Below are 10,069 nucleotides of genomic sequence, written 5' to 3' on the forward strand. Positions count from 1 at the left end.
GGAAACAGGAATATCATCCCATAAATCCCGATGTTCTCTATCCATCATCTCCAGGCTTTCCTCCTCGAAACCCCAACGAAGTGGAAAAACCACCCTAAGCGGCTCCAAGTCCCCCCAGACTGGGGCTGCGTTTGTCCCCGGGGGTGGTGACATGTCCGGTTGTGCCACCAGCATCGGGACAAAGCCACCCACTCGGGCATCCCCCAGCGTCCCCCCCGTGCCCCCCGCCCGGGGTCTCGGTGGCACCAAGAGCTTTGCAGCCCCCCAGACAGGTCCCAGAGCCGCGGGACAGCAGCTCCTGCTCATGGCAAGGCCACTGTCCCAGCGTGTGGCGTGTCCCCAGCTGTGAGGAGAGGGGACACCATTCCCTGGGGGGAACGGAGCATGGAGGGTGGCAGGGGACGCCTGGGTGGCCCGGGGTGCCCCCATGGACTCGGGGTGCGGGGAACCGGGGGGTGACACTGCGTGAGGCTCCGAGGTGCTGGGCACCAGCAGGGATTGCAGAGAATAGAAAACACAACAAAAAAACGAGAGGGGGAGGGAGCCCAAACAATGCCTTTTCCCATCGTCCTGTTTTTTGGAAGCTTCTGAACTGTTTTTGTTGAAATTTCCCAAAAATGTCAGGCTCCGGGAGCCACCCAGCCTGAGAAACTTCAGCCCCAGCGGCCGCAGTCTGGCCGAGTGAATCACGGCTGCCCCGGGGGCTGGCGGACGCCCGCGATCCCGACCCACCGCCCGCATCCCCCCGGGAAGGCACCCGGGGACCGCAGCCAGCGCTGGGTGCTGGGGGAAAAGGAGAAATTCCCTCGGTGGAGCCGGAGCCGGCAGCAGCGGCCACCCCGGCTGCCCACCTGCACTGCCCAGCCCCTTCCCCCATCTGTTTTCTCCATCGCCGGCCAGGCTCCTCAGCTCGCACCCGGAATTTGGGGGATTTAGCGGAGCCAGGGATGGGCGGGATCCCGGGGAGGGGGTGACCCCTGGTGCCGGCAGGGGGGACATGGGTGGCTCTGGCAGAGGAATCATCAGAAGGTGGCTCGAGGCTGTGCTTGGGGTGCAGGGGGAAGATGGGGGGACAGTGGCGTGGGGAGGGGGCAGCGTCGGTCTCCTCTGGTGTCACAGGGGACATCGCGGGCTGCCACCCCAGCTGGCGCAGGGACGTTTGAGCTCCCAGCAGCACCTGTGGGATGGAGACACGGTGAGGGGAGAGAGCGGTCCCCAAGCCCGGGCAGTGCCAGGGTGGCGTCAGGACCCGTCCTGGAGCAGCCGGAGGTGACCGAGCCGCTCTCTGAGTCAGCGGCGGCCGGTCAGCGGCAGCTGTGGTCAGCGCTGCCCTTTGACAGTGACCTTTAAAGCCGCTCCCTCCGGCCCACGAGCCGCCTCACTCAGGCACCGGCCGGAGGCAGGATCCAGCCCCGCGACCCCCGCGACCCCCGGGCTCCCGGCTCAGCACGGGGGTCCCCCGAGGCCGGCGCGGTCCGGCTGCCCCCCCCGGCGTGGCTCCGTTCCCAGGGCCTCTCTGCCCCGCTGCGGTGCAGGATCTGGCCATGGGGCCCGGCTCCCTGCTCTGCCCAAGAGGGACGTGACTCCCCTCAGAGGGACGCGGGTGACCCTGGTGACATCCCCAAAGCCACTCCGAGCATCCTCGGTCCAACTTCCCACCAGCCGTCACCTCCCCGCCACCCTCCGTCATGTGTCACCAGGGCCCTGAATTAATCTAATTACTTGATTTCCCAGCCAGAGCTCACTCCATAAAATCCTTGGACGCAGACAGCATCTGGCTCAAGGGCCAGGGTGTAAAAAACAAACACTAAAAAAAAACCCAAATCCCGGGAAAAGCGGGAGGAGAGGCGCAGCCGAGCTGCCTCGACTGCCTGCATCCTTTTAAAGTGACCTGGGGGAAAAATAAAGAGGCAAGAAATGCAAAGAATCCAGCAGGCAGAGTTTGCTTTCTATTCCTCTCAGTCACATTTCCACATCCATGGGTAATTTATAACCCGCTTAACCCCTTCCCTGCCGCCCCTCCGCACCTTTTCCCTCCAGAGCATCCTCAGGGTGGCCGCACCTTCCCGCCTCTGTTTGCTTTGGGAAGCACAAGCAGTCCCGTGACGGAGTCTGAGGAGCTCTAGAGGAGGGGAAAAAATGCCAAGAGGGTGCTTGAGCACGAGGGATGGGCTCTGCAGGGCTGGGACGTGGAGTGAAGGGTCCCCTGCCCATGGAAGGGACCGTGGGGACACCCCAGAACAATGCGGGGGGAGCCTGAGGCTTCCCGAAAGGCTCCGGGGAAAAAATGTAGGTCAGTAGTGATAAATGCGAAAGGCATCGAGTGTTTCTGGAGAGGGGAGGAGGGAGGGCAGCAAGTGTCGGGTGTTTTTGCCTGGGAAAGGCTTTTTCTCCCTGGAAAGGTGAGCGGATGGAGCTCGGGCAGGTGCGGAGGGGGCGATGCCCACCGGCCGCTGCAGCGGGAGGATCCCGGTGCCCCCGGGGGGCTCCGGCTGTGCCGCCGGTGGAAGCCCCGCCGTGATTTACGGTGACAGCCTCCAATCTAGCCCATTTTCTCGGCCATTCGTCACCGGTGGCGGACCCGCGGCCGGGGCTGGCGGGGCTCCAGGAGGGGGAAGGGGAGCGCAGCGCCCTGGCAGCCCCGCCGGCCCGGCCGCAGCTCATTTTCCGCCGGCCCTGCTTTGATTAATAAGATGAATAAACTGGCGGGGAGAGGAGAGGCCCCGCTCCCTGCTCCCGTGGGGGGCACGGGCCTCGCCCCCCAGCACCCCCAACCCCTCTCTCCCTGCCCCAGGACACGGAGCACCCCTCAATCCTGAGCTGGGACAGGGAGACCCCCCCGCTTTCCCCGCGCCGGGGTCTTGCCATGTGTTCCCCATTAGGGCCGGAGGTTTGCGAAGCCCCCAGGCCTCCCCCTCCTCCTCCCCCCGGGCCCACTTTGGGGTGCTGCCATAAATAAGGGGAATGGGCAGGGGTGAGGGGGGGCGTGGGGGGTTCCTTTGATGTCCTTTAATGTCCCTTAATGTCCTTTAAAGCCTGGGAAATCGCGGCTGTAAATCCGCTCAAAGCGCTGGCCTGAGTGAGGGTGAGGATGGGAGGCGTGAAGGTGACTTGGGGAGTCCTCGAGGGACACACAGGGTGGCACAGGGTGTCTAACACCGGCTGGGGACCCTGGGGACAAGGGGTTGGTGTGTGGGGGGCACTGAGGCAGAGCTGTCCCTCTGTGTGACACCACTGTGTGACCCCGGATCCCCGCCACCCCCTCAGCCCCCCCTGTTCTCTTCAGTCCCACGCTGGTCCCCAGTCCTGTTGTGTCCCTGCACATCCCCCGGTCCCCCTGAACCCTCCAGGGCCCCCCTTAGCCCACGGTCCCCCCCCCCCCTCTGGTCCCCGTGAATCTCCCCAGGTCCCCTTTGTCCCCCTGCATTCCCTGGGGTCCGTGCAATCCCCAATCCCCGGCATCCCTGGTCCTTGGACCCCCCCAATTCTCCTGCATCCCGGGGTACCCCTCATCGCCCGCTGCTCGGGCACCCCCATCCTCCCGCACCACTCTCTCATCATCCCCGCGTGGTGCCGGTGCCGGTGCCGGTGGATCTGCGGCAGGCTGCGGCGGCTCCCCCCGCCCCCGGCTCCCCCCGCCCGGCGCACGGCGCGTCACGGCGGGGCCGGCGGCGGCGGCGGTGGCGGTGGGTGCGCTCGGCTCCGCTCCGTTCCGCCCCGCTCCGCGCCCCCCATGGCGGCCCCGGCCCGCCGGCCCCGGGCCCTGCCCGCCCTCGGCCTGGCCCTGCTCGCCTCCGCCGCCGCCGCCACCGACCCCTTCTCTCCGCAGCTGGGAGACACCGGCGGGTGCCGCGGGCAGTGCGGCCGCAGCCTGCAGCGCCGGGCCGCCGCCGTGAGTCCGGGACACCGGGACACCGGGGCTGGGGCGGCACCGGCGGCGGGGGGAGCGCCAGCAGCACAGCGGGTACCGGGAGCAGCGGGGGCACGGGGGGAACTGGGGGAACTGGGGAGCACCCACAGCATTGGGGGTACCGGGAGCATCGGGGGCACGGGGAGAACTGGGGGCACTGGGGGCACTGCGGGAACTGGGGGCATGAGGAGCATCAGGAGCATCGAGGTCACTGGGAGTACCAGGAGCAGAGGGGACACCAGGGGGGACACCATGGGGACACCATGGGGACACCATGGGGACACCAGGGGGACACCATGGGGACACCAGGGGCACCGGCTGGAGGGGACGGGGATCAGCAGAGGCAACAGGGCCACCAGGAGCAGTGGGGACACCCCTGACGGGCATCTCTGCCAACGCAGCCCCACAGTGGGCCACCCCCCGTGGGAGCAACATGGGGGGCACCGGGGCACCCCCAGTGGTCTCCTCCAGCAGCGTGGGGGTGCCCCCAGCGAGGGAATCCCCAGTGATTTGGGGTGCCCCGCAGCATCACCCGTTTACCCCGAGCTCGCCCGTTCCCGGTGACCCCCGTGTGGGCTCTGTGTGCCCCCCACACCCCAAATCTCTCCCCCTCCCCTAGAGCAGTGCACCCCCAGCTCCTGCCAGCCCACGCCAGGGCCTGGCTGGTGCCAGCAGAGGTGGGGGGACCCTGCACGCCCTCCACGAGGACTTGGCCGCGTTCAAACCCACGGTGGGGTGCAGCCGGGGGGCTGCGGGGCAGCTCTGGGACCACCAGCTTTGGGGTGCCAGCCCTCACCACGGTGCTGGCGCTGCCCGGTGCCCCCCGGCTGGGTGCGGGGGGCCGCGTGGGGGTTGTCCGGCTCAGCCAGCGGGCTGAGCCCGGTGCCAGCTCCGCGCTCTCCTCCTCCTCGCCGCAGGATGCTGTTCTCAACGCCTGTTACCGGGGCTGCCGGCTGTTCTCCATCTGTCACTTCGTGGATGCGAGCGCCGAGCTCAACACCACCAGAGCCGAGTGTGAAGCAGGTGAGAGGAGCCGGTGGTCGAGCGGCCCCCGCGCCCCGAACGCCGTCCCGGGGGTCCCCACATCCCACCGGGAGCAGCGCGACACCCGACACCCCCCAGAGTGTCCCGCCCCGCTCAGCCCCGCCACAAGCGGCTGCGGATTGACACGGCCCGGGTGTCAGTGGGGAGGGTCCCGGGCATCGAGCACCCCCGAACCCTGACCTCTCCTCTCTCCCAGCCTGTGCCGAAGCCTACGGCAACGCAGAGGAGCAGTTTGGGTGCGTGACCGGGTGCCGCAAGCAGCTGCCAGAGGTGGAGGAGAGCAGGAAGGAGAAGGTGAAGGAGATGGGGAAACCCTTCCTCACAGAGGAACTCAGAGCAGTCCCTCCCCTCCCTCGGGATGGGGGAACACCCCACATGTGCAGCCCATCCATCCATCCATCATCCATCCATCATCCATCATCCATCCATCATCCATCATCCATCCATCATCCATCCATCATCCATCATCCATCCATCATCCATCATCCATCCATCATCCATCATCCATCCATCCATCATCCATCCATCATCCATCATCCATCCATCATCCATCATCCATCCATCATCCATCATCCATCCATCCATCCATCATCCATCATCCATCCATCATCCATCATCCATCCATCATCCATCCATCATCCATCCATCATCCATCATCCATCCATCCATCATCCATCCATCATCCATCCATCCATTTAATCCATGGATCCATCCATCCATTCAATCAATGGATCCATCCATCCATCCCTCCATGGCTCCATCCATCCATCCATCCATCATCCATCATCCATCATCCATCCATCCATCCATCCATCATCCATCCATCCATCATCCATCCATCCATCCATCCATCCATCCATCCATCCATCCATCCATCCATCATCCATCATCCATCCATCATCCATCCATCCATCCATCCATCCATCATCCATCCATCATCCATCCATCATCCATCCATCCATCCATCCATCCATCATCCATCCATCATCCATCATCCATCCATCCATCCATCATCCATCCATCCATCCATCCATCCATCATCCATCCATCCATCATCCATCATCCATCCATCCATCCATCATCCATCCATCCATCATCCATCCATCATCCATCCATCATCCATCCATCCATCCATCCATCCATCATCCATCCATCATCCATCATCCATCCATCATCCATCATCCATCCATCCATCCATCATCCATCCATCCATCCATCCATCCATCCATCCATCCATCCATCATCCATCCATCCATCCATCCATCCATCCATCATCCATCCATCCATCATCCATCCATCATCCATCCATCCATCCATCCATCCATCGTCCATCCATCCATCCACGTGGATGGGAGCTCCAGATGTGCCAGGTTGATCCAGGCCACCACTGGCTGCTTTGTCACAAGTGTGAAAATCAGGGAGACCACAGGGAATTCCCAGGCTGAGAGGATCTGACTGGGGATCGTGGCAGATTCCCCCAGCTTTGATTTGTTATCCTTCCCAGCAATTAGCAACGCTTTTCCCTCCTACATTTAATTAATTCAGCTTTTGCCGAATTAATTAAATTAGACTTTGGCCCACGGAAGAGGCTTTTGGCTTCGTGCATGTGCAGGCAAAGATGAATCCACACCGTAAAAAGAGTGAAAAGCTCCTTTGAACAACCCTCCTTTGAGTTTTAAAGGTTTTAAAGGTTTTAAAACCTTCCCGGTGCCTGATCCCGTTTCCCAGCCCCTCTCCGAGGCCAGGGATGAGTGTCTGGGGGTGACCGGGGGTGACAGGGAGGGCCCTCACCCTTCTCCACCCACCCAAAGCATTTTTCCTCGGGTTCCCAGACAAGCAGGCAAAGCAGATTTAGCATAATAATTAGATACAGAATCTGACCTATTTATTTCCTGTTTGCTGGTTTGACCGTGCAAGGGGCTGTCGGAAAATGTTCGGAGCCAGTGGCAGGGAGCAGCCAAGCGGATTCCAGCAGGGATGCTTTAAAAATAACAAACTGCCGCGACGGCCAAGAATCCAGGGCACCGAGAGGCTGCCAGGAGAGGAACGCCCTCGGCATCGCGGCTGCTCCGCTCCCTTTGTCTCTGGCAGAGGAGGGTGATCCCACCCCAAAGGGACGGTCCTGGGGCTGGGTGATGGCCCCAGAGCTAGGTGGTTACCCCAGGGACCACAGCCCTCGCTTGGTGACCCTCTCGGGACTGGACCGTGGCCCTGGCACATCCCTTTCCATCTCTGGGAGGAGCAGGTTGAGCCCAGATCCGGCTCAGCCCAGCCTCGGGGTGGGACGGTGCCCGCGGGGGTGGGTGACGAGGGGACAGCGCTGATGCGGTGTCCCCGCTTCTCTGCAGAGCCCGGAGCTGAAAACGCTGTCGTTTTCCATCTTGGATTTGGTCTCCACCTTCTGCAACGACATTGTCAGCTCTGCCCAGAGCTTCATCTCCTCCACCTGGACCTTCTACCTGCAGGCAGATGATGGCAAAGTCGTGGTGTTTCAGGTGGGGGCGTCCCCAGGACCCTCTCTGTGGGTGCCCAGCGGGGTGGGGACCCCCTTCCTCACTTCCCTCTTCCTCTTTCCCTGCCAACCCAGTCCCAGCCTGAGATGGAGTATCCAGCACTCGAGGCACTGGAGATCCAGCCAGCGCAGCCGGGATCGGGACCCAGCCCTGGCCTCCCCCAGCCCCACGCAGGTGCGGGGGGGGGAGTCCGGGCTGCTGGGAGGGGGTTTGGAGCCTCCGAGCCCTCCTGGCTCCCATCCGAGTTCTCCAGAGCTGAACAAATTTCCCACTCCTCGGGTCTGATCAGCTTCCCACACCCCCAACCATGAGGGGTGGGGGGCTCTGTGTGGGGCCCTGCTGGGATCCTCTGAGCCCCCTGAGCGGGCAGAGGGTCCCGGGGGAGAGGGGGCAGGAGGATGGGAGAGGGGAGGGTGCCCCCACATGGGTTCAGCATCGCCTCTCCCCCCCCAGGCACCCGGGCAAAGGGGGACAAGCCCCCCGTGAAGGAGCCGCGGGGCAAAGGCAAGGCGCACCCCCCGGAGCCCCCGCAGCAGGAGCACGACTTCCTCGGCTGCATGTCCAAGTAGGTGGTCTGGGACCTGCGGGACTCGGCAGAGCGGATCCCCCCCAGCCCCAATTTCCAGCCCGTGCCCTGCCATAAACCCGTCCCTTCTCTTTGGCGGGGGGTGGTGGGGTGCTACAGGCGCTCGGGCCTTCCTCGCTGGATCCTGGCCGCCTGCCTCTTCCTCTCCATCATGGTGATGCTGTGGCTCAGCTGTGCCAGCCTGGTGACCGCTCCCGAGCAGCACGTCAAGACCCAGGTATGGGGTGAGCGCGGCCCCCAGGGACACCCGGCACGGCTGGGGGGGACATCCCTGCACCCCACGTGTCCCCAAACTGGGGGTGAGCGGGTCCTGCACCCCCGTCCTGGGGCTGCACTGTTGTCTCTGCCTTTCTTCCAGCCTCTGAGCATCAACGGGGACAAGGAGTACCTGGAGGACCTGGATGGCCCCGGCACCTTCCCCCTGCCGCCCGTCATCACTGTCACCCTGTGCCCTGCGCACGGCGGGGAGGACGCGGGGCCGCTGCCCCTCAAAGTCGACCTGGACAAGACCATCCTGTAGCTCTCTCTCCCCTTCCCATCACCTCCACCTCCCTCTCACCATCCCCGTGGCATCGCCCCCGACCCCGCTCCGCTGCCCCTCGGGCTGTCCCCAGCTCCCAGAGGGGAATCTCTGGGTCCGCCCGGCTCCCGCTCTCCTCCCCAGGCACGGCCGCTCCGGACGAGGCTCCAGGAGCCGGGCAGCGGCTCTGCCTGCTCCAGGGATGTGCTGTGAGCTGGGATCCCGGCTCGCAGAGCCATCAGGGGAGCTGCCAGAGCGGGGAGGCCGGAGGGAGCAGTCCCCGGAGCGGGACTCTCTGTCTCCTCCCGCCCGGAGCCGCCGGGGCCCCGCAGCCCTCCGGGCACGGCTCCAGCGCTGGGCAGGAGGGAGCCGGCTGCGGTGGGGGATGGAGAGCGTCTGCAGCCTTCTGAGCTTTGGCTCGGCACATCCCCGGCCTCCCACCTTGGGCTGAGCCTCCGAGGCGCCGGCCCCGGCCCTGGGAACTCCCTTCCGCCGGCCGGAGCCGATTGCCTCGGGGAGCCGAAACGTGGCGAATGGATTTGGAGTTGGCAGCCGGAGACAGGAGCGGATCCCGCCGCCTCCGTGCCCACACGAGCACCCAGCCAGCCCCTTCCCGGAGCCCTGGAGGGGCCCTGGGATAGCTCCTTCCTCTCCCTGCTCCGCGATGCCCTCGGGGAGCTGGCCCCGGTGCCAACGAGATGCTGGTGGGACCGAGTAGGGGATGAGGCGGCTTTCCCCTGACTTCAGGCTCGGACAGGAGATGGGAGCTGCTGGGACGGCTCCATCCTGGGCTCAGCATCCCTGCCCGACGCTGGGAGCAGCCTGCGGGCTGTGGCTGACGGCAGGACCCGGCCTCTGCGCCCCTGGGCTCAAAGCGGGCGGTGGGACCGAGCACGGCTCCCCTTGGCTCACCCTGGCACAGCCCCCGGGCATGGAGGTGTCTCCCCGTTCCCCATCTCCCCCTCATTCTCCACCAGCCGATTTCATGCATCGTTTCGTGGTTTGATTTGCACCGGCATGCGGCTCCTCGGCCCCCGGCGCCCCACGGGGACCCCCCCGTGCCGGGAGGGGGTCGGTCCCGCCACCCCCGTGTCACCTAACACGTCTGTACAGATTAACTTATTACCCCCGACCCCTCCCCTGGGATTTTGGGCTCTCTCCGTGTGCCGGCGGCTCCCGGGGGGCCGTGGCGTGGTGGGCCGGGGGGCTCTCATCCCCGTCCCCACCGGTTTTGTGCTGCTCCGTATCACATTCACCCATCCAACATATCTGGGTTTGGGGAACCGGGTTGGGGGGAGGGAGAGGGGGTCTCGTGTCCGTTTTGGGGTCCACTTTTCGTTGTTGCTTTTCGGCCGCGTGTGAAGCTCGGTGGAATCTGTGATGCTCCATCCCCGGACAGGAGCTCCGGGGAAAGGACGGCCGTGGATCCCTCGGCTCCAAAGGGCAAACCCAGCCCTGAGCTGCGAGGGGGAATAGAATAAAAGGTTTATACCAGA

General features: G+C 64.4%; 1 protein-coding gene across 1 annotated transcript; it reads left to right on the top strand.

Moving 5' to 3' along the window:
- The first annotated feature begins 3,733 nt into the window (after window positions 1-3,733).
- Window positions 3,734-10,069, top strand: TMEM59L (transmembrane protein 59 like). Its single transcript, XM_014260265.2, has 8 exons — window positions 3,734-3,892; window positions 4,828-4,933; window positions 5,151-5,248; window positions 7,303-7,449; window positions 7,542-7,641; window positions 7,921-8,032; window positions 8,153-8,270; window positions 8,412-10,069. Exons 1-8 carry the CDS (start codon window positions 3,734-3,736, stop codon window positions 8,571-8,573), a joined length of 1,002 nt encoding a protein of 333 aa, XP_014115740.2. The 3' UTR covers window positions 8,574-10,069.

Source organism: Pseudopodoces humilis, chromosome 28, assembly GCF_049639895.1.
Source record: "Pseudopodoces humilis isolate 2021_Gansu_Grassland_sample_001 chromosome 28, ASM4963989v1, whole genome shotgun sequence".
Taxonomy (NCBI): domain Eukaryota; kingdom Metazoa; phylum Chordata; class Aves; order Passeriformes; family Paridae; genus Pseudopodoces; species Pseudopodoces humilis.

Coding starts and splice junctions, on each gene's coding strand:
- TMEM59L (XM_014260265.2), top strand. CDS start 3,734: ATGGCGGCCCCGGCCCGCCGGCCCCGGGCCCTGCCCGCCCTCGGCCTG. Junction 4,934..5,150: donor CAGAGCCGAGTGTGAAGCAG/GTGAGAGGAGCC, acceptor CCTCTCTCCCAG/CCTGTGCCGAAGCCTACGGC. Junction 7,450..7,541: donor GCAAAGTCGTGGTGTTTCAG/GTGGGGGCGTCC, acceptor CTGCCAACCCAG/TCCCAGCCTGAGATGGAGTA.